The sequence below is a fragment of the Haliotis asinina genome, chromosome 10 (genome assembly GCF_037392515.1).
Source record: "Haliotis asinina isolate JCU_RB_2024 chromosome 10, JCU_Hal_asi_v2, whole genome shotgun sequence".
NCBI lineage: Eukaryota > Metazoa > Mollusca > Gastropoda > Lepetellida > Haliotidae > Haliotis > Haliotis asinina.
Window position 1 is genome coordinate 15,148,617 of NC_090289.1, and position 24,693 is coordinate 15,173,309.

The 24,693-nt window shown below is 38.3% G+C and overlaps 1 protein-coding gene across 1 annotated transcript in view; it reads left to right on the forward strand.

Annotated features, from left to right (window-relative positions):
- Window positions 1–312: 312 nt before the first annotated feature.
- The window catches only part of LOC137297938 (A disintegrin and metalloproteinase with thrombospondin motifs 9-like), a 31,740-nt gene continuing 7,359 nt past the window's right edge, over window positions 313–24,693 (forward strand). Inside the window, exon 1 of the mRNA XM_067829929.1 lies at window positions 313–642. Within this exon, the coding sequence (XP_067686030.1) occupies window positions 313–642 (330 nt within the window). The remainder of the gene's footprint in view (window positions 643–24,693) is intronic.

The window sequence follows — 24,693 nt, forward strand, 5'->3', positions numbered from 1 at the left end:
TGTGTAGTGTGGATGCGAAAGTAATACACATTACTGAATAATATAAGTACTGAACGTCCCTTTTGCATTGGATGAAAAGCGAACATCACATGTTTTCATTGTCTTGAGCCCAATTGTTATCTGTAAATAAAACGACGTTATAGTGCATGTCTTAGACCGATCAAAGACATAAACACAAAGCAATCAATATAAGTAGACAGTGCATGGCGAAGGCTGTTGAGAGAAGGTACAAAAGATCAATAATCAGTATGTGTGGTTACATCAATATAGTCACCTTCATCACATCGACAGTGTGTTATTGTGTTCCCTGCAATGGTCATGTTTTGCCTTGCATTCGTGGTGTTTTTACATTTATTCGGATTATACTCTCCAACAAATATGTGTACAAAAGACAGTAACTTTTCTTTCCTTCATCATGATTTGAAACTCCCTGGGAAGGACATCGTCCATGTAACGGCGGAGGGCTTGGTTGCGTGTGCGCGTACTTGTTTGACTACTCATATGTGCAAGTCTTTCAACTTTAACACCAACACCGGTAGGTGTGAACTGAACTATGTCACGCTCACCCCTGGGGGACTGAATGTCACCAATCTAATACCTGCTGCTGATTTTGTCTTCTCGGATATCACTCACTGGCCACAGGTAATGCAGTTAATACGTGGTAAAACTGATGAATATGTTTAATTAATAGAATCCGTAAAACTCGGCTTGAACCAACCGTGAGTGGTTAAAAAAAGTCATTGACTGTAGCATTTAGTTGTAAATGACTAGAGATGATCCAAATCTACGAGGGACAATATAGGTATAATTCTGCCACTAGTCCAGGAGGAGGCAGCTGATTGTGGTAGCATAATGTCTTGAAAGGTTTTGTGATATCAGTTTTTTAACAGGCCATTATGTAAGGTCTGCGTGCATTTTCGTCACATCTGGTTTCCTGCCCGACAAGACCTAAAAGTTGATCGTGGGTAGTTTAGCAACTATCAATCTAATCACGTTCATTTTGACTTTTGTGTATAGCTAAATGAAGTGATAATTTCTTTTTTTGAAAAAAAAACAAACAACAAACAAAAGCAACAACAAAAACAACAAAAACCAAACCAAAACAAAACAAACAACTAAAAACAAAAAACCAAAAAAAAACCAAAACAAAAACAAACAAAAAACAAAAGAACAAAAACGAATAGAAACCAAATCAAAATGGCCGTCATTCTGGCAGCCATCCTGTTTTGCCTTCTCAAGACTTGAAGTTACATAAAAATGGACCCCGAATGTTTCTATTTACACCCAAAGTCGATCATTATGTATGGTCATGTCGTGGCAATATTATGTTTTGCATGTTATTCTGCGACTTATCATGGAAGTGTGATGGTGATTTATTTTTCGAAATGCCATCGTGGCTGGGTAAACAAAAAAAAGACGATGTTGCATTAGCCCGTAGTAAGATCATTATGTATTTCAATAATTTCTAATAGAGACGAATTCTTACAAGAAAGATATTTAATAATCCGAGTGCACGAAAAGGAATCATGACAATATTATATACTTCATTATAGGTTTGTTTAAAAAAGAATATTTTAACGCGGTAAATATGACATTTGCTTCTGCTCTAAAAATTGAGCTGTTATCTGGCAAGCGTGAAGATATTGTCCTCGATGCAGTGACAGTACCACAAGCTACTGCGCCACCATCCATTGACCCATCAGTAAATAAAGATTTGTATGTATTATATTTACTTTTTACTGTTTCATATTGCAGTTCAATAGTTTCTGAGTTTTTCAATGTGGTTAATGTTAGGTCAGCTTTTGGTCTCACTAATTGCCAATGAGGAGAAGAAAGAAGACGGGAAGGAGATATTTTTCGAGCTCACTGTAGTAACGAAAGGTTCATTAGCACGTACAACATACAATGTGCTATACTAACACCATAACACCCCTGACATTTAAAACACCTCAGAGGAGTTGGTATGTAGGTGTCAACAGTAGTGTTACAATATCCTGCCTTTACTGATCTGGCAGCAGAAAACGGGTAAATGTTCGTCTGAATGGTTTCCTTGTTTTACGTGTTGTAAAACGCTTAACGTAACTGACCCCTTTAATTTTTCTGAAACAACATCGAGACATGCCAGTGAACAATCCATCTCGGTCTATGATGATTATGTTGCTGGTGTTAAGTGATCAGTGATGAGAGACTAAAACCGGAATGCTAACGGACGTTTCAGTAGACATCAGGTTAGTTGCCTGTTGCCTTTTGCTGCACTCAGTGAGCACTGAAACTGAACGCAAAAGTTGAATGTTTTTTTCGCATCACCGGCTATGCCTCGTGTGCCTTTTTTTTACTGCAAAAGGATTCAACTTCAGTCTCGTGTTATCCTGAGACTCCATCACTAAGAAACGTGTCCAGTAGTCAATTGATTTGGGCTGTCTATGGTCATCGTCATCAGGTTCAGTGTCAAGAGGCTAGAACGTTTGGTGTTTTTACGGGTGTTTCGTGAGACATGGTTAGCTCCCCGGCCACCACAGAGTATTATGTTGACAATGCTGAAACAAGTGGGATGCAACCCACGGCAAACAGGATGGTGGATCAAACATAACACCGAGGTGGACCAAGGAAGACACCTTACTTATTGAAGGGGTGGTGCGTTCAAGAAGTTCATCAAACATGGGTGCGGTGATTGTCAAAGGCGGAGCTACTCTTTCAGTTGATGATAATGTCCCCACAACTATTCACCTCTCAGGTTAAAGCCAACAACTTCTTGTTCTTTTCATCCTTTCTCCGTGCTCTTGTCCTGCTTCCAATAAAAATTGCAAGAACATGCTGGCAGATGCAAATTGGTCCATGTTTCGCAGGTAGAAATCTCTAGGGTGGGGTGGTGGTGGGGTGGTTGCGATACTGATAAACCTGTCTGATCAGTAGGTAATATCGTTTATACTTTTTGTAATGGAATAACATTACAGTTTAAATAACTGCCCTTAGACGCACTTCTTATATATGAGGAGACACTGCTTATTCCAATAAAACACAGACAGATGTGTATACACACACCTCAGAAAGGTCCCTAATTTTAGCTCACAGTTATATGAATTATCCGACTGATCTTAGCGGCACAAATTTCATGATCTATTTTTTCAAAAATGTTGACTAGAATGTATTATTGATTCACGGTGTAAATTACTGCTCTAAATGTGCAAAATGGTACATATTTTGTTTGATGTCTTTTAGATAAGGAATGCAGACATTATCCTACAAGCACGTTTTCTCATATTTTAGTTACCCAGCTGAATATACTGTTCATACACCTCTTATTGAAAGCTTACTATCTGACAGCATGTCTGTTGCTCGTGAGTTTTCATTTTTGTTTCTTACTGTCTGATTTGCTATACATTATATGATTATGCTAATCATTTTGGCATCCCAGTATGATTGAATGTAATGCGTACTTATTAATCTATCAAAGTACCGCTACTTATTGTCTATGTGCTTTACTGTCATTGGGTGAAAGTGTTAAATGTACCACTTGCGAATTAAGATGTTAATGTTACTAGAGATGTTGGTCTCGCTAGCCATGTTTACTCTGTAACTCAAACTCTGAGTTTTCCCGTAGATTTAATATAACAGATCGTGAACCTGTCTCACAGTCCTTGAACCACAGTATTTTCCTACTGCCTAACCCTCCCTGCAATGCTGAATTATTAAATGAAGCAAGTCTAGATTTCCTCGAGTTCAGGATCTCTCTCGTCAGACTGGGGCTCCTGTTATTTTTCCTGGTTATAAGTTATTTAAATAGCACACATATCCAAACACTAATGCATGCTCAAGGAGCTGGTATTTTTTGACTCGATTATTGGACGTCAATCCCAACTCCCTGGGGAGTATTCATGTTTTGCTGCCACAAGACTCACCGAGTTGTTGCGGCTCTCCGATCCTTACGAGGTACCCATTCACAGCCGGGTGCACTGTGACACATAGTCACAGTTCTTTGTCCAAGTTTACTGCACGTTGCTGTACCTGCAACTAAATGTTTGTACGTGTTCATGTGCCACCATATCTGGTCATATACCAACGGATTCGTGAGTTCTTTTAAGTACATGGGGTTGTGAACAGTACACTGAGGGTTGTAACAACACTGAAAGAGCCTGCATACAAAGTTGACTCCAAGGTTTTTACACATGGTCACGGGTGGACTCGATCCAGGTTAGTAGTGGGTTAGTATATGGGTTGTAACGGTTAGTTTGTTACTATCGCAACAATACATACATACATACATACATACATACATACATACATACATACATACATACATACATACATACATACATACATACATACATACATACATACATACATACATACATACATACATACATACATACATACATACATACATACATACATACATACATACAGACGGACAGAGAGACTAACATTTAGGGCGTCCAGTGCAATTCGTGTGTGTCTGCGTGTGTTGATGACGCGCCATGGACGCCAGGTAACATCAATGTTTGATCATGATTCATAAACACATGCTCATGATATGGTCATAATCTTCAAAGAGATTAGCAGATATTTATCATGCAGGTGGCTAGAAATTGGCTTTTTCAAAGGCCTGTAAGTTCGATCACAATACTTTTCGTTTTGCAGTTTATTTTCTCCTAACATGCATGCTCACGTCAAAATATATTTAAACTCTAATCGCAGATTAAAGACTAAGACAATACCTAGTGAACCAAATTGTCGTTACCATGACACTTATGTCACAGAGTATGATAGTGTATGTTGTACATTTTAATAAGTTGCTTCAACACTATCACAAATCACTGGGTTCCTATACAATTATATGTGTGATGGAGGAGAACTTTTGTCAATAATCTGTGTCCGGTGTTATAAAACTCGGTTATCTTTTAACCATCTGTTAAACACATTTAACCGACTGTTATCTAATAACAGATGATCATCTTGTTGTTCAAAACACTGTTAATTTTAAACAGGCTGTGACCCGTGAAGGTCCCGGGGTAGAATAGGCCTTCAGCAACCCATGCTTGCCATAGAAGGCGACTATGCTTGTCGTAAGAGGCGACTAACGGGATCGGGTGGTCAGGCTCGCTGACTTGGTTGACACATGTCATCGGTTCCCAAATGCGCAGATCGATGCTCATGTTGTTGATCACTGGATTGTCCGGTCCAGATTCGATTATTTACAGACCGCCGCCATATAGCTGTAATATTGCTGAGTGCGGCGTAAAACTCAACACAATCACTCACTCACTTAAACAGGCTGTTTACGTGACGCTACGTTATACTAAACACACCTAACCATTTTAACAGTGAGGTTAACTCGCAAATGGCGTTCATGGCTAACGCTGCTTTCATGATGCTAGTCTGCAAAGAAAGGATTGGGTGTATCGTGGACTGGACTTCCATATTGGGAATTGTTTTGAAGAAGAGTTACATGTGAAACTGTAACTATGCACGCCATAGGAACTAGAATACAAGTTGTGTTCAAGTACATGATGCCTTCGTTTTTTTTAACACTTGTGTAAAGATTTATGAATGGTTCAATGCACTAAATATGTCAGTTTCTTCCTTATGCATTATTCAAAGAAGCACTTTCAAAGAATAGAACACGTACACCTCCACCCACGTATGATGATATGATTTTGAACTAAAGGTAGATAATAAACTTAGTTTCATGGAAATATATCAACGATTACATTACGATAATGAAAGTGTAACCGATGGGATATGGTGACTATTCTACCAACTTTCACCAAGATGTCGCCAAATATGTACGACGTTATTAACGTCTGACATCACTATCGTTCACCAAATTCTTCAAACATGGCGGGTGACATGAGTTGTGTGAGGACCCCAGTCCAAGTAAATTTACAGTCAGTACTATTCGTACCCAATCCTACTCTACAGTAGAGAAGTGTAACGAATAGTACTGACACCAAGTTTCCTTAGACTAGCGAGGACCCTTCCCTTGATTCAGGAGACGTTTATACATAAATATTGTATGTAAGTAATCCGAATGAGTCTTACTATCTGTGTATGGTTATATGCTTTATCTTTTTATTGTCAGAAAGAGAAGAAGCCAGAAATACCTATCATTACCCTTGTCGTTCCGGATGATTTTGCGTCAGTCATGGCGTCACCCTTCACAGAAAGTTGACAGTTTCGTGTAAACACAACATATCCCTGTATTGTATCTGTTTTGAATTTCCTATTTCTTGCTGCGATGCGCCTTCCATGCAAATGGGTGTACGGAAATGGGAAAAATGTGAAAAAAACCCAGGTGTTGTATTTCGAGCACAGCATTCGTTCCCACCCCTAATATCTTCAATGTGTGAGGAATTCAGTGATGCATTTGTCGCCGCTGAATATGAAATATAAGTATAACTGGCGTCTCAATACTCGCGAAAGGTGCTTTCGTAAACGCTATCCAATATGGCGGTCAGTGCCTTTGAGCATTGGCATGAGTGTGTTATGAAAACAAGTTACAAATGTCAATATCACCTTGATTATTCTATTGTTATTTCAGCATGCTGGCACCCAAAGGGATAAGTATTTTAAGTCGATCTTTTTAGCCGTATATGTTCACATTTAATTAGACTATTGCCTTTTTAAAATAATTAGATTTGTTGACTGATTTGTTAATACGTTTGGAAGTTTGCATTGCTCTTAGCAGATTTAGATGTGGTAATCACAAACTAGCAGTTGAGACAGGGCGATGGGGAGGAATTTCGAGAGAAGAGAGAGTTTGTAAATATTGTTATGATAATCTGAATGTCATGGTCGTTGAGGACGAAGTTCACTTTATAACTTCATGTCACTTGTATAATAATTTGAGAAATCAGTTTTTGCCAAGCATTAGCACAAGTAGCCTTTGCAATGTTGACAAATTTGTAAAAGTAATGAAAGATAGCTCTGTGTGTGAACATTTATCCTTGTACATCATGAAATGTCTCCTGAAAAGAAAAGCCTATCTCAGTGTGTAAAGACAAAATTATTTAAAGGGAATTTATGAGCGCTTCATTTACTATCATCAGATCTCAATGATCACTGTAAACTGTACTGCCAATATGGTTTGATCTGTATTACTTGATGCTATAACCATATACTAGGAGCACTCCACTCGCTTTCATTGTATATATTATTGTTAATGTTTGACTTGAATGTTTAATGATGGATATGTATTTTTGGAAAAAATGCTTAATGTTGTTGAGGATGAAGCTCACCTTATAATTCTATGTTACTTACATAAATAAATACGTTTTTGCCAAGCATTAGCATAAGTGGTAATCTTCACAAATTTTGCGAAAGTAATGAGAGACAGCTCTGTGTGTGAACATTTATTTTTGTATATTATGAAATGTCACCTGAAAAGACAAGCTTATTGCAGTGTGTAAAGACAAAATTATTTAAAGGGAGTTTATGGGCGCTTCATTCACTATCATCACAATTTCTATGATCACTGTATACTGCACTGCCAATATGGTTTGATCTGTATTACTTGATGGCGTAACCATATACTATGAGCACTTCACTCGCTATCATTGTATATATTATTGATAATGTTCGACTTGACTATTTATTGATGGATATGTATTTTTGAAAAAATGCTTATGTATGCATCACATGTACTCTGGGCTGGAGGCCTATAATACTGCAATAAAATCTTGAATCTTGGAAGTTTGCATTAATCACTCAGATTGTTAGTAGCGGTATCCTCAAGGGAGGTTGCAGTACCTTAAAATTGTTGTCATCCTGAGAGGATACATAAGTCCTAAACATTTGAAATCAAATCTAATCTTCCACGTTTTCAGCTGTAGTATTTTGGTCATTTTAATTTGTGGCTAATCTTGCACACAATCGCCAGCGGCTGAAGGGATGGTGTAAATCCAGCTGGGGACTAAGCAGGTAGCAGAGGCACTGTAAGTCCCCATGGCCTGTAGTATGGTGATCTACCTTCAGTTGCTGGCGATCTATAGCCCGTATTTTATATTGTATTGTCCAAATAGTGGTATTTGTTTTAACTCTTCACACTAGTTTTAATTATAACTGTGATATTCTAGTTGTTTTACTGTCCTTTGACGACAGGTGTTTATACATGGTATTGTAAAGAAATTCTGTTTTTAAAAATACGTACTAGACAGTTTTAGCTCTTTTTGTGATACTCAGTCCGTCGATGACTTTGTTGTGTATCTACAACATTTCTCGTCACTACATGGCTGCAATATACGTTAAATTTTAACTCACTCACTCGCTAACTCAACTTGCTAGTGACGTAGAGTCCCACCCAGGTCCTATTGTATTGAAAAACAACTTGTCAATTTTTCACTGGAATGCACGAAATATACGTAACAAACCATCTTATCTTTCAACATTTTTACCGGAATATGACAAATTATGTTTCTCAGAGAGAGTGAGTTAATATTTAATATCACATCGACAATATCTCAGCCATATCGTGACGAGAACATTTAAATGAAATGTATGCATATATTAAAATTCTGTCGACAATGGACAGTAAAAAAACTAGAATATCACAGATAAACATGTAAAACTAGTACTTATATATAAAACATTTTATCTAGAAAGGACAACACAATATAAAAATAGGCTATAGATGGCTGAACAGCTGAAGGTAGATCACCACACTAGGAACCATGGGGACTTACAGTGCCTTTGCTACCTGCATGGACCCTGGTTGGATTTACACCATCCCTTCAGTCGCTGACGATTGTAGGAAATCTTAGCCAAAATTAAAATAACAAAAATACTACATTTAAAAATCCTGGTAAGCTTAAATTTGCTTTGAATGTTTCGGGACTTAGGTACCCTCTCAGGAGGACAATAATTTTACAATACGTCAGACCCCTTTGAGGGTACAGCCGCTAACAATGTCAGTTACTAATCTAAACTAGCAATCATAAAATATGTAATTATTTACAAGTCACTTAATAAATCTAATTCTTTTAAAAACGCAATAATTAAATGATAACTGACATTATTAAAAAGATCCTTCATAGATTGGGATTTGAAATATGTATCCCTTGTGATGGAATACCCAACACAGTCAAGCAAGACATGCTTAACCGTGATTCTTTCATCACAAGGGATACAAAAAGGGGGATCCTTTAAGCAGATATTCATGTGTATATCTTGTGTGGCCAATGCGACACCGTCCGCATGACGACCTCCTCAAATCTGGACTGACAAACCAAGTAGGTGTAACCACTGTACGGTTTTATTTCATGTAATTTATTGATACCTACTTGAGCAACATACTGTAAATCATGAAATTAATGCGAGCACTTTATTAATGCGAAAAATGCGTCTGTACATGTGTCGCATTATTAAAATGACGCATTTCAGTCTTGGGGTGTACTTTTGAAAAAACGTCAGAAAACAGAAATCTTTTCTTGTCCTTATTGTCTTCAATACAATCAATACAGAATAAAACAACACTTTAGACATCTTGTATAACATTCATTGACAATCGAGCACTCGTTACATTGACACTACTTAATACCCATTGAAATTATTCATCGGCAAATTTTGTCACTAAGCAGAAGTGTTGACACTACACACTACACCAGTCAATACAGGTCACTTCCTCATCACAGGTATCGCAATTAAGTTATCACTGGTTACAATAATCACTGTCAATTGTTCAGTCATTGAAGCACATCAGCCAGACCGGACATTCTCCAGTCACACAAGATCGTTTCACGATATTTGCTCACCTTTGCAATCCCGACCTCTATCCATTTGGCATGTAGAGGCGTCATCACAGCCGTTATGACATTGCACAATTACCAAGGTTTTTTATATGTTAACGTGTCACCTCAATTTAATTTGAGCAAATCCGTTCAACAGAAGTCTTTCAAGACAGATTACATTTATAATTGTTGTCGTAAGACAAGTAGTGGCAAGCAATCACATGATCAAACATGGCAGCGTAATCAAAACATCATCAGCTCCATTCCATTCAATGCTTAACAAGTTCAATCCAGGTCACTAGTGTGTGGTAATTAGAAATGAAAAGAAAATGAACATCAAAGAATCAGGGTGTAGCATTTTCTGATCAACACCGCTTCCTGAGCTCGCATTAATTTCATGACGCATTTTAGACAAGACCTTTGCATTCGCATTAAATTCATGACGCATTAATTTCATGATTTACAGTAATTAGAAGAGGAAGAGCGTTTAGGGAGGGTTTCACCCAGTTTATTTGCAATATCTGATTTATCGGTAAGTAATTGATCTCAATGTTTAAGATGATGGACACTAGATTTAGTACTTTTACCTTTAATTTTCTGGATCATGTTGCATACCTTGAACATGGGTGTCCGAGAATTTATTTTAGATACATAATTTTGCCAAGATTGACGTTTGCTCTGTTTAAATGTGCGCCGTGCGTTAGCATTTAAAATTTTAAATTTATTTAAAATATGGACCATAGGATGGCGACGGAAATAATGTTCTGCTTTTTTCCTTGCCTTCCTAGCTTGTTTGCATTCACCGCTGAACCATGGTTTTCGAATATGTGGAACTGCAGAGGACTTTGGTATACACTCATCAGATATGGAATTCAATTCATCAGAAAAGCATTTAATAGCATCAGGAACGTCAATAAAACGTTCCGGTTTAAGTTTTTCAGCACGCAGTGTTTCATATAAAGCCCAGTTAGCCTTTTTAAAATTCCGCCTTGATGATGAAGGAACATCGGACGGAGTTACAGATTTTAGTATAGTAGGAAAATGGTCACTTCCACAGAGGTCATCGTGGACTGACCATTCAAATTCATTATTTAGTTCTGAATTTGTGAGTGACAAGTCGAGAGTAGAATAGGTCCCTGTACCAGGGTGTAAATATGTGTTAGAACCGTCATTATATAAGCATAAATCGTTATCTGAACAGAACTCTTCTAATAGTTTACCTTTAGTATTAGTAGTTGTACCACCCCAGAGTGGGTTACGGCCATTCAAATCTCCCATAATAAAACACGGTTTGGGGAGCTGATCGTATAGGGCTTGAAGGTCAGTCTTCTGAAGAGCTGCAGACGGTGAGACATACAAAGAACATAATGTAAGCGTAACATGTAAAGTAAGGTGGACAGCAACTGCTTCAAGATTAGTAGTGAGTGTAATTAGGCTATGGATAACATTCTGTTTGACTAGGATTGAAGATCCTCCAGTGGCTCTGTCACCCGTAGGTGAGAAACAATTATAAGCATTGAAATGACGTAGCTCAAAAAGATCTGTCTGCTTTAAATAAGTCTCCTGCAGACAGAATGCTGAAGGCGTACAATCCTGGACCAGTAACTGTAACTCATTTTAATTATGCCTTAGTCCTCTGCAATTCCACTGTACGATGTTGTGGGAGTAAAGTATCTTTTCGGGGGATTTATTGGGGACCTACCCCGCACTTTTGTGGTGGTCAACAACCTGTGTGCCCTAGAATGGACATTTTCGGACAAGTCCATGTCCACAAGTGATCCATATTTGTTGTAAATTTTAATCTTATTTTCAGACCCTTTCGGGGCTCTGCCACTTTGTTTTTGGGAAAAATCAGCCTTAGGTTTACTATTGCCTTCAGTAATTTGTTGTACGTTACAAAACAACTGAGACCGTGTGTTAGACTGAGATGATGCATTATGATCACGATCTGACTCTGTTTGACTTTGAGACGTGCCACGAAGTGGCTCAGCAGTTTGTGTAGATATTGCAGGTGCAAAGGTCTGTGGGGAATCAGTGTTCACCCACGCCAAATCTGTTTGACAGCTTGAAGTTGATCTGGTTGCTTTATTCGTCGCCTGAGATGATGTCTTAGCTTTTGAAGCATACGTTTCTGTTAATTCAGATCTCTGACCAAGCTGTTTTGCTTCAGAAAAACTAATATTTTGGGTGAATTTAATTTTGTTTATCTCCATCTGCTGCTTCCATATTGGACACTGTTTTGAAAAAGAAGAATGTTCTCCTGAACAGTTAGTACATTTCTTGTAACTACTATCACAATCTTCTGTTGTGTGTGTCTTCTCACCACAGTGAGCACACACAACAGATAATGTGCAAGTATTTACGCCATGTCCATACTTTTGGCACTTGAAACATCTCAATGGATTTGGAATACACGTTTCCACTTTGAGTTGACAGTAACCAGCCTTTATCGATTTAAGAGCAAGCGGAGTAGAGAAAGAGAACAAATAAGTGTTTGTTTGTTGGATCTCATTGTTTTTTCGGGTAGTGAAACGTTTCACATATAGCATACCTTGTTCCTTCATTTCTGAGGCAATATCAATGTCCAGCATATCAGTAAAAAGGCAGTCTCGGTCTCTCACAATGCCTTTGCTGGTGTTAAGTGTTCGGTGAGCAGAGACTGATACGGGAATGCCGACAAAAGATTTAGTTGACAGGAGGTTAGTTGCCTGTTGTCTCTTACTGCATTCAATAAGAAGAGAACCTGAACGCAAACCTCTAACGTTTTTAACATCTCCTGCTATGCCTTGTATGCCTTTACAAATGGCAAAAGGGTTCAGCTTCAAGGGCTTCTTGTCAACGGTCTTAAGTACTATGAAACGTGGCCAATAGATGTGGACGGTCTTAGTTCATTAATATCACGATCTGTGTCAAGAGGACGTTTTTTTCTTGGTGATAGGGGTTTCGTAAGCCACGGTTAGTGCTGTACGGTTCATCATCCGAGCTCCCCACCCACCACGGAGTATCACAAGGACAATGCTAATAACAAGTGGGTCTCCAACTTGCAGCACCAAGGATACTCGGATGATATACTCCAGCAGAAGAGTTATAAATAACAAATCCACCAGATTGGCCCATGAGCCACCGCCTTCTGGGCATAAGACTCTAGGCAAAGTTCAAAACATCAGATTGAAAAATCGTGAACATTTGATATAAACAAATGTGCCAAGTCCAAAAGCAAAACATTTTCAAATTAAATTTGTGTAATGACATGCACAGTCCATACACAGGGCTTGGCGTCACCATTCGATTCTACTACCCGTCTAGGTGAAGTAATATAAGGGCCGAAGTGGTGTGTTGAGCAGCAGGAACACGGTTCAGGTTCCTACTGCCCTCAACCACCAGACTACCGTCTTCCACCGACACGGGACGCAACCCACGGCAAACAGGTTGCCCAATTCGGTCGCTCCTTGCGACCAGCAATGGGGTGCTATGGACATAGTTGACCCGGGTTCACACGGGGGTTTGAACGGCTCTTGGCGTTACCCAGCACCCACCACGAGGAGGTGGCCGTTCACGGGTGCCTATGTTTCTCAGAAACACATCTAGATATAAGTGTTAATAATGAAACTTTCCACGATACAAAGGGATGGTGTAATGATGTATATCTCTAGGAATCTAAGCTTTGATAGAGTTTACTATCTAGATAACATATTTGATGAGTCCATTTGGGTTAAATTATTTCTTCCACAAAAAACACTCATCCTATGTAGAGTTTATAGACCAGAAAGTAATACATCTAACTTTTGGGGGAGATTCGATAATATACTCTTAAAAAAACAACCATTTCCCTCTATTACCACCACTAAACACAACGCATGATATGCACGTTCACAACGCAGTGCATGGGGTCCCATCTTTGATTTTGACGGGTTTTTTCAAGGAAGTTCAAGAAATCGCTTAGAACATTAATTTTGACACTCTTCTTGCATCACACATTTGTTAGTGTTTATTTCTAGTCATTTGTTTTAACATGAAAATCGTATACATGTAAATTACATGCCATACACCAATCATCTTTCAAAAGCGACTACATTCCAAATAACTATGGTTGTAAGGAAGTGGAAATTCAATATTCAATAATATCATATCAACGTTGATTGACTCCGATATATCTCGTACATAAAAAAATGAAGTTCGCCCACCATTTTTAAGAGTATAGTATTGAAGGTGATATTTCAAGATATTTCAAGTAAAGTTACTATTGTTGGTGATTTGAATGAAAATCTACTTTCGGTGTCTAAACTTAATTTAGCAGATATCCTAAACAGAAATAACTTACTAGAATGGCAAGGACAACCAGAACATTACTACATCCAATTATAGTCAATGATAAAGCTGATGTTGTAGAAAGTGGTGTCATTGATTGTGACAGAACTATAAGTGATCACAAAGGCACGTTGTTCAACCTAGATGTGCATGTGTCTTAGAGAGATCTGTTGTTGCACAGATGGTGACTATAAGACGCTGAACGCACGTATTGGTGCATTTTATGAACGTTTTAATCATTATTCTAAACAATGTATTCCTTCTGGAATTGTAATGATAAGAACTAATGACAAACCATGGTATGATCAAATATTAGACGTAAAAGTAGAAAGACGGATCGTCTACGGAATAAAAGCCATCGTAACACAGAATGAATCTGATATTTTGAAGTACGAAAAACAACGAAATAAAGTAAAAAACATGAAATGTTTTACACAAAGAACGGTGTCGTATAGTTACTGGTCTCCCAAGATATGCTACTTCTAAGATCATTATACTTTGAAAGGGGATGAGAATTACTATCTGAATGAAGGGTGAAAAAAATTGTCGGTAGTTTACAAGATATACGCAGGCCTTGCTCCAATTTTCGTAATGATATACTCCCTCCTGCAGTAGGTAATCGAACGAACTATGAATTAAGAAACGCCAGTAATTACACTCAACCCTGAACAAGACTTCGATATTCGACTTAATCCTTTTTTCCATCAACATTTAAACTGTGGAATAACATCCCCTTAGCTTTCAGAAACTCCGTTGTGTATTTTAAAACTGCAGTTCAAAATGTCCGCTCGTATACTTCTCATATGGGAGAAGAAGCTAAATATTTTGCACACAAGATTAAGATATATTTAGAATTAGTGTTAGAAAAGATGCACTTTGTCAGTGTGGCCATGGTTGTGAAAATGTTTTTCATTGTTTTCTTGAATGTCCATAATATATGATTCAAAGAAAACAGATGTTAACTTTTTTGGAAATCTTGGGAATTATAGAGCATGCATTGACATTAATCTCATCTTAAGTGGCAATGCAGGTCTCTCGCTTTGTGAAATCTGTTTATAAATCTGTACATATCTACATCCATAACACGAAACGATTTTAATAACTGAGTCTCTGTCTGTACATATCTTTACTCTTTGTCCGCCTCTTGTTGACCTTTGTTGCAATATACTGTTGTAACTATGTGCCAAGGGCTTATTTAAAACTTGTGCCCAATCCCTTCCTTAATTGAATAAAATATTTTTTCAATCAATATGAAAACATCTTAAGACGATACCAAGTTTATCGGCAACTAATAGTGATTTTGTGAAAAACTGGTATTAGTTTTTTGAAAGTCTGTACTCCGAGTAATGATCCAATTTTGGTTTCATGTGTCCATCTGGTATTCCTTCCCATAAATAGATTAAAATGATATTTTTACTAATCGTTTCAGCAATAGACCTTAATTTCTTTAGTATCCCTCGAAAATCATCTTTTAAAAGTGCTATATAAATTGACGAAAACTGCAATCAGATATGTCATATTTGGGATTTCACTTTCTTAGCGAAGTACAAATTCTAGTACTTTTTTGGTTGAGTCCCATCTGGGAATCCGACCAGCACCCTCAGAGTGTGAGTGAGTTTAGTTTTACGCCGCTTTTAGCATTATTCCAGCGATATCACGGCGAGGAACATCAGAAATGGGTCTCACACATTGTACCCATGTGGGGAATCGAACCAGGGTTTTCGACGTGACGAGCGAACGCTTTAACCACTAATTGGGAACCGATGACATGTGTCAACCAAGTCAGTGAGAGTCACCATCCGATTCCGATAGCCACCTCTTACGACATGCATAGTTGCCTTCTATGGCAAGAATGGCTTGCTGAAGGTCTATTCTACCCCATGACCTTCACGGGTCGACTAAATGGAGGTTCATCTGATTAATGAGTATATGTTCCTCTATAAATTAGACGCAGCATCATCTTTTTCAAGACATCTGTTATGCGTTTGTGGAGGCGTTCAGATAATGACGACATTGTACAGTAAACCTCATGAGAATCCTGTCAACAGTCGAATAATAGATCGATTGTGTTCAGCTGTGTTGGCTCGGAGGCCTGCGCTACGACTGAATCTATTTGCATGTGGTGCTAGTAGCATATTACGTTTCTGTTGGCACTGAATTCATATTTCAGGAAAAAAAACTAATGGTAGTGATATCACAACATCTATATAGTTTCATTTTCAAATATTTGGCAACGTGTGGTCAAACATTACAATTTTTGACAGACTTGGCAAATAATTAATTAATGATATTAATGACATCTTCACGACTTGGCCATATAGTCATGGCAGTTTATGGAGTGAAAAGTGTCTGGTGACTGGTCTTGTGGGAATTCAAAGATTCATTAAGACTGTAGCCGTCTAAGCGTAACTCACGCGTGCAATATTTGTAAATCTTCTATCCACGGACAATATTCTTCTGCTATTAATCTTATTATCAATGATTCATCATATTTCATCTAGCTGTGCTACAGTTTCTCATCAAAATGTCGTTTCTTTTGTTGGATATGAAGTAAGTCCCACAAGGAGCAGGGATCAAATGTCTTTCAAATATTTTTGCAAGCGACTGGAACGTTGTGATCCAATACAAAAACGGTCGTGGCGATACAACATTCACAAGCCCATGATAATCTATAAAGTTGGTCTGAACCATTGACTAGATCACATTCTCTTCGTTAGCCGAGAAATATCCATTTCTCTTTTTTCCTTGGGATGTAGGCGACATATTGCGTTTCCATTTCTGGTAAACAGAAAACGGGGACATATGGAAGCTAGCCAGTGCCGTTAACCACTTTGTTAAACTTTGACAGCGACGTTAGCGAACCATGTTTTGAACAATGCGTATTTAACGTTCGGCTAGCTAACGGCCGGTCAGGGATTTAACCGGTAGTTAAGATAACCGAGTTTTGAACGACCGGGCCATGAATACATATACCTACCTGTAACACCGATGTCCTGCGTAAAAGGGATATAATATTAATATGTGGATGAATGACATGTACTTTTATCTTGGCCCGTTTATGATGATATATACTGCGATCTTCCACAATAATCTCTTTGACTGTCAGATTGAGGATACTTCTCAAACATAACCGGTTTTCCTATTATTGTATTTATACCTTAACATTCTTCGTATATGTCCGTCATATACACCCACACTATCTCCTTCTCTCTTGATCTTCTCAAAAGACCGTTACAAAATCGAAGAATCGAGGTCAAAGTAGAAAAGTCTTAAGACTATTCCCAACAATTCTGTAACGTACACATTGTACTCATAATGGGTATAACTTTAATCCGCTCGGGGGAATATCAGTCTTATCTCCATCTTAAAGACAGCACTTCACTTACTTAGGGAAACAATAACCCACTTAGATATTGCGTCAATGTCAGCCTAAAGGTCTTCAAGATGTTTAGCAACACTGTGGCGTAATAGTCACGGACCTGTTCCAAACATGGGAATATATATCTTGTGAGAATGTCCCCTCCGACAGGGAAAATTTACAGCAATGCCAAATCATATTTACTTCATCACATTGCTGATAATTACTCGGCACCCATGGAGAGCCACCTCCTCGTGGTGGGTGCTGGGTAACGCTAAGTGCTCTTCTCCCGTGTGGACCCGGGACAGAGTATGTCCACAGCACCCCATTGCTTGTCGTAAGAGGCGACTAATTTGGGCAACCTCTTTGCCGTGGGTTGCGTCCCGTGTCGTTGGAGGACGGGATCCCGGTGGTTGAGGGCAGATGGGTTTTTAACTGCGTTTCATTTGCCCAACACACCACTTCGGCCCTTACTTCACCCAGACGGGTGGTTGAATGAGCCCGATTCAACCAATCGGCTGGTCATGCCAAGCCCTGTGCATGGATTATATATATGTCATTGCACAAATTTCATTTGGACTTTTAATTTCGGTCTTGGCTGAATTATTCATCGACTTTTCTGGTTTTGGAATGTATTTTTAAGTTCTGAATTTTGCCTAGAGTCTTATGCCCAGAAGGCGATGGCTCATAGGCCAGTCTGGTGGATTAATTCTTTGTAATTCTTCTACTGGAGTATATCATACGGGTATCCTTGGGGCTGGAAGCTGGAGGCCCGCTTGCGTTAACATTGTCCTTGTGATACTCCGTGGTGGGTGGGGAGCTCGGATGATGAACCATATTACACTATGGCGTATGAAACCCCAACCAAAAAAAACGTCCACTTGATTTTGACCCTGTTGATACTGACCATAGACCGTCTGCATCGATTGTTTATTCCCCGCGTTTCGTTGTGATTGAGACTCCTGACAAGACAACGTTAAAGTTGAACCCCTTTGCTGTATCCAAATGCGGTATTCAAGGTATTGTTGTTGATGTAAAGAACATAAGACGTTTACGTTCGGGTGCCCTGCTAGCTGAGTGCGGGAAAAAGCAGCAAGCTACTAACTTGATGAACATGTATCCAAGGGTATTCAAGGTATTGCTGGGGATGTGAAAAACATTAGACGCTTACGTTCGGGTGCGCTGTTAGTTGGGTGCGCGAAAAATACAACAATCAACTAACCTAATGCACATGAAATCTTTCGTGGGTATTCCGGTCACGGTCTCTGCCCACAAGACCTTAAACACTAGTAATGGTATCATCAGAGATCGTGATCGATTGTTTGCTGACATAGCATCAGAAATGAACGATCAAAGTGTGCTGTACGTCAAGCGCTTTTCAACACGATAGAACAAGGAAACATTCCAAACAAGTACATATATGTTTACTTTCTCATGTCCAAATGTTCCTCAATCAGTGAAGGCAGGCCGTTGTAACATACAAGTTGACACCTACATCCCTAACCCGCTCAGGTGTTTTAAATGCCAGAAAAATGGACACTGTGTAAATACTTGCACATTGTCTTTGTGTGTGCTCACTGTGGTGAGAAGACACACACAACAGAAGATTGTGACAGGGATTATAAAAAATGCACCAATTGCTCAGGCGATCATTCTTCATTTTCTAAACAGTGTCCTATTTGGAAAGAGCAAATGGAGATCAATAAAATAAAATTTACTCAAAATATCTCTTTTTCCGAGGCAAAAAAACTGATAAAGAGATCTGTTCTTTCGGAAAGCTATGCTACAGTAGCAAAAACATCGGGGTCTAGTTCTAAAACAACATCAACCACAGGCTGCCAAACTATCGTGACTAAATTGCGATTCTCCACAGCTTTTGTATCCTGCCATATCATCACTTCCTAGTACCTCAAAATCGTCTTCTGATCATAAATCATGATCGCAATCGCACTCAAAGTCTCAATCGACAGCTGATAGTCAACAAACGGTGAAAAGTAAACCGAAGTCAAAGCCTGATGCTTCAAAACAACAAAGCGGCAGAGCTCCTAAAGTGTCACAAAACAAAATTTAGTTGTTCACTAAATACGTGTCTCTTGAAGACATGGACGTTTCTAAAATCGTCCATTCTAGGGCACATAGTTTGTCGCCCTCCAAAAGAGTGCGGGGCAGATCCCCAATAAATCCCCCAAAAGATAGTGTATTCCAATGATATTGTACAGTGGAACCGCAGAGGATTGAGGACTAATTTACATGAATTACAGCTATTAGTCCAAGATTTTACACCTCCAAGAGACATATTTAAAACAAACAGATACATTTGACCTTCGTCATTTTAATGCATATCATAGTTTTTCACCTCCGGGTGATAGAGCCACTGGCGGATCATCCATTCTAGTCGGACAAAACATTATTCAAAGCCCTGTTTCACTTAATACTAATATGCAGGCTGTTGCAGTGAGAATTACTTTACATGTAGCGTTTACGCTATGCTCTCTTTATGTTTCGCCATCTTCGACGTTTGCCAAAACTGTTCTTCAGGCTCTATATGACCAATTATCGAAGCCCTGTATTATAATGGAAGATTTAAATGGGCACAACCCACTCTGGGGGTAATGTAACTACAAACACTAAAGGTAAATTGTTGGAGGACTGTTCTGACAATGTATGTATGTATTTATGTATTTATAGTGATGTTCCAACACATATTTACACCCCGGTACAGGGACTTATTCTGCTCTCGACTTGTCACTCACAAATTCCGAGCTACTAAATGAATCTGAATAGTCAGTCCACGATGACCTTTGTGGAAGTGACCGTTTTCCTACTATACTAAAATCTTAACTCCATCTGATGTTCCTCCATCATCAAGGCGGAATTTTAGAAAGGCTAACTGGGCTTTATATGAAACACTGCGTGCTGAAAAACGTAAACCTGAACGTTTTATTGATGTTCCTGATGTTATCAAATGCTTTTATGATGAACTGAATTCCATAGCTGATGAGAGTATACCAAATTCCTCTGCAGTTCCACATATTCGAAAACCATGGTTCAACGATGACTGCAAACAAGCTAGGAAGGCAAGGAAAAAAGCAGAACATTATTACCGTCGTCATCCTTTGGTGCAGCCCATAATTTAAATAAATCTAAAATTTTAAATGCTAAAGCACGGCGTACTTTTAAACAGAACAAACGTCAATCTTGGCAAAATTATGTATCTAAAATAAATTCTCGGACACCCATGTCCAAGGTATGGAACATGTTCCAGAAAATTAAAGGTAAAGGTGCTAAATCTACTGTCCATCATCTTGAACATGGAGATCAGTTACTTACGGATAAATCAGATATAGCACATAAACTGGGTGAAACCCTCGCTAAACACTCTTCCTCTTCTAATTATTTACCTAAATCCCAGCAGTATCAAAAACAACAAGAAAAGAAATTTATTAATTTCAACTCAGATAATGGGGAAGATTATAATGAAACTTTTTCTATTCATGAGCTCCATACTGCTCTTGATCAAGCTCATGATACTGCTACAGGAGCTACATACATTATCAACTCCTGAAGCATTTACCAGAATCCTGCCTAGACACTCTTCTTAATATTTTTGATGACATTTGGATATCGGTAACTTTCCTCCCTCATGGCGTGATGCCATAGTAGTACCAATTCCTAAACCTGGACGTGATTATACGGATCCGTCCAATTATCGACCTATTTCACTAACCAGCTATGTTTGGAAGACCATGGAACGCATGATAAATAATCGACTTGTTTGGTACTTGGAAACAAATAACCTTATAACAGATATACAATGTGATTTCCGTAAAAAGAGAAGTACAGTCGATCACTTAGTGCGTTTAGAATCATTTGTGATAAATGCGCTAGTTAATAGACAACATGCTGTGTCTATCTTTTTTTATCTTGAGAAAGCATATGCAACAACCTGGAAATATGGCATTTTAAGAGATTTACATGATTTCGGCTCGCGAGGTCAAATTTTTAAATAACAGACAATTTCAAGTCCGCGTGGGTTCTACCCTGTCTGATCATTACAGTCAGGATCAGGGTGTTCCACAAGGCAGTATGTTGTCTGTCACATTTTTAGCATCAAGATAAACAGTTTATCTAAAGTTTTGAACGATTTAATAGATGGATCTTTATTTGTGGATGATTTTAATATTTCTTGTCGTGGTAAAAATATGCATACTACTGAACGGCAACTACAGCTGTGTTTAAACAAAATATACACTTCTGTCGTAAATACAAGCCCCATAAAGATCCAGAACTATTTCTAAGTGGTACCCCAATCAAAGTGGTCAAGGAGGCCAAGTTCTTGAGCCTTATTTTCGACTCACATTTGACCTTTTTGCCGCATATTAAATCCCTTAAAGCCAGATGACTGAAGGCACTCGATTTATTAAAGGTTGTTGCAAATTCAAAGTGGGGAGGGGATCAAACTACCCTTCTTCAGTTATATAGATCACTGGTCCGATCTAAACTTGATTATGGCTCCATCGTATATGGTGGAGCTTGTCAAAGCAACCTAAAACTACTATCCTGTGCACCACCAAGGTCTAAGACTTTGTGTTGGTTCTTTTAGAACCTCTCCTATCGACAGTCTATACATCGAAGCTGATGAGCCTTGACTCAACCAATGCCGTATAAAACTATCTTTGCAATACATGACAAAATTAGCTTCTAATGAGTCTAATCCCGTATTTAATTGTGTCTTTAATCCTCTCTATATGAGGATCTGTATAACAAAAAGACTTCCCTTGTTCCGCCTCTTGGGCTCAGAATTAAACCATTTCTTGCTGCTTCTGGTATTGAGCTTGAAAATATAGCTATTTCCCGACTTTCTTTTACTCCTAGGCAATTGGTTAGGCCCCAAGTGGACCTAACATTAACTACATTTAGAATATCAGAAACGAATGAATTACAATATAAACAAGAATATAATCAATTAAAACATAAATGTAGCAATTATAAATCCTTATTTACAGATGGGTCCAAGGACGGTGGCGCAGTGGCTTGTGCCACTGTCATTGGATCCAGAACAATATCTTCTAGATTACCAGATAATAGTTCTATTTTTACAGCAGAAGCTAACGCCATACTAACGGCTCTTAAATATATTGAAAGACACCCTAAACATAAACAGTATATAATCTATTCCGACTCTCGTTTTTGCCATAAGGCTATTAAAAATATTTCTTGTAAACATCCACTTTTAATTGAAATTATTGAATTGTATAATGATCTTGCTACTGACTAATACGACATCGTCTTCTGTTGGTTACCCAGCCACGTAGGCATTTCCGGTAACGCAATGGCCGATCTTGCTGCCAAGGCAGCACTCAACAAATCTGTGACACCAATTCTTATTCCATACTCCGATTATAAAGCTAACATTAGATCTTATATCCGTGATCTGATGCAAAAGAAGTGGGACACCCAGGTAGGCATCAATAAATTACATGAAATAAAACCCTATATTGGTTATTCCTACTTGGGTTTTCAGTCCAGATTTGAAGAGGTCATTATGAGACAATGTTGTATTGGTCACACCAGATATACGCATAAATACCTTTTGAAAGGTGAGGATCCTCCATTTTGTATCCCTTGTGATAAAAGAATCACGGTCAAGCAGGTCTTGCTTGATTGCGTGGAATATTCCATCACAAGGGATACCTATTTTAGTATTAGTATGAAGGACCTTTTTACTAATATCAGTTCTCATTTAATTATTGGATTTTTAAAATTTGCTGATTTCTCGACGTCACCAAAGACATGCCGAATGGGGTCGGGTGATGGTGTCACTATGCACAGATTTCCACCAGACTCCGTAGTTTGTGCTTAAATTAGTTGTTGGTGTCTGCGAAGTGAACTTTGTGGAAGCCTGTGGTGTATACTAAATCGAATGGTTCGGCCCCTACCACGCTTCCAGCATAGAAAATGTTTAAGTTTAAGTTTCATCGAGTTTATAAGAGTAAGACTGCTTACTACACATTGCTGACCAAAAGGATTTGGCATGGATATAACGCTTTCTTCCTCGGAAACTAGGTTGTGGTCGAAGTGACAATATTATCGTAAGTAATCTAATATTGACCGATTCCAAGAGTGAAATTGCTATGTTATAAGCAATGTCATGTAAAATCCTAATGTGCATCAATAAAATACATATTTTACTATCAGTAGAAAGTAATTTTGATTTTGTAAGTCGGTGAAAACAAACTTAAATAGCATTCATCCTCAGACGGGCGCGGCCATTTTCGGAAATCCTGAAGTCACGGGCTAAAGTCCGTTAGAATTATTGAGATTATGATTTGTTCTCATCAAGTTAGAAAATCAAAACTACTTTTTACTGGTAGTTAAATATGCATTTGAACCATGGCCAAAAGGATTTTGCATGACACAACTTTTAACATAAGGACTTCTTCCAAGGAAGCAAGGTGGGGGTCGAAGTGACATTTATATTGCAAGCAATGTTATATTCACATCCACCTCACTTCTAAGAGTGAAATTGTTATGTTATAAGCAATGTCACGCGAAATCCTATTGTCCATCAATAAAATACATATTTTCCTACCAGTGGAAAGTAATTGTCCTTTAGTAAGTCGGTGAAAACAAACTTAAATAGCATTCATCCCAAGACAGGGCGCCGCCATTTTTGACAATCGTGACGTCAAATCCATTTGAATTAATGAGATTATGTATGGTTTGTTCTCATCACGTTAGAAAATCAAAACTACATAAATATGTATTTGAATCATTACCAAAAGGAGTTTGCATGACACAACCTGTAACATAACCTAAGCGAGGTCGGGGTCGAAGTGAAAATACTGCGCGATAAATTTCTTCACTTGCTAAATTTATTTGGTTTGTAACGTTCACTCACCAGTATGTAGACACTTGTCAATATACATCTTTATACTTGGTCTCATAATCCTAATTACTTTATAATCATACTTGTATTCATTTTGAAACTTAATAAAAAGAAGCGATCTGCGAATGTATAACAGGAATGTAATATGTAGACATTTCATAGTTTTCCTATATGAATCATAATTCGCACGCACGCCCTAGTGTATGTCGTCTGCATCATTACACTTAATACACTTAACAACGAAAACAATGATTCTGTTGAAAGCTACGACAACTTATTAAAAACAAAAATGCAAATATTAAAATTAAAGTTATAGGAGCAATGTCAGGCTATTACCTTGTCGAGGAATGTATCCATCAATATCCACAAAAACAAGTGATATACAAATTCATCTGCAGACTTCCCAAGTGATGCGT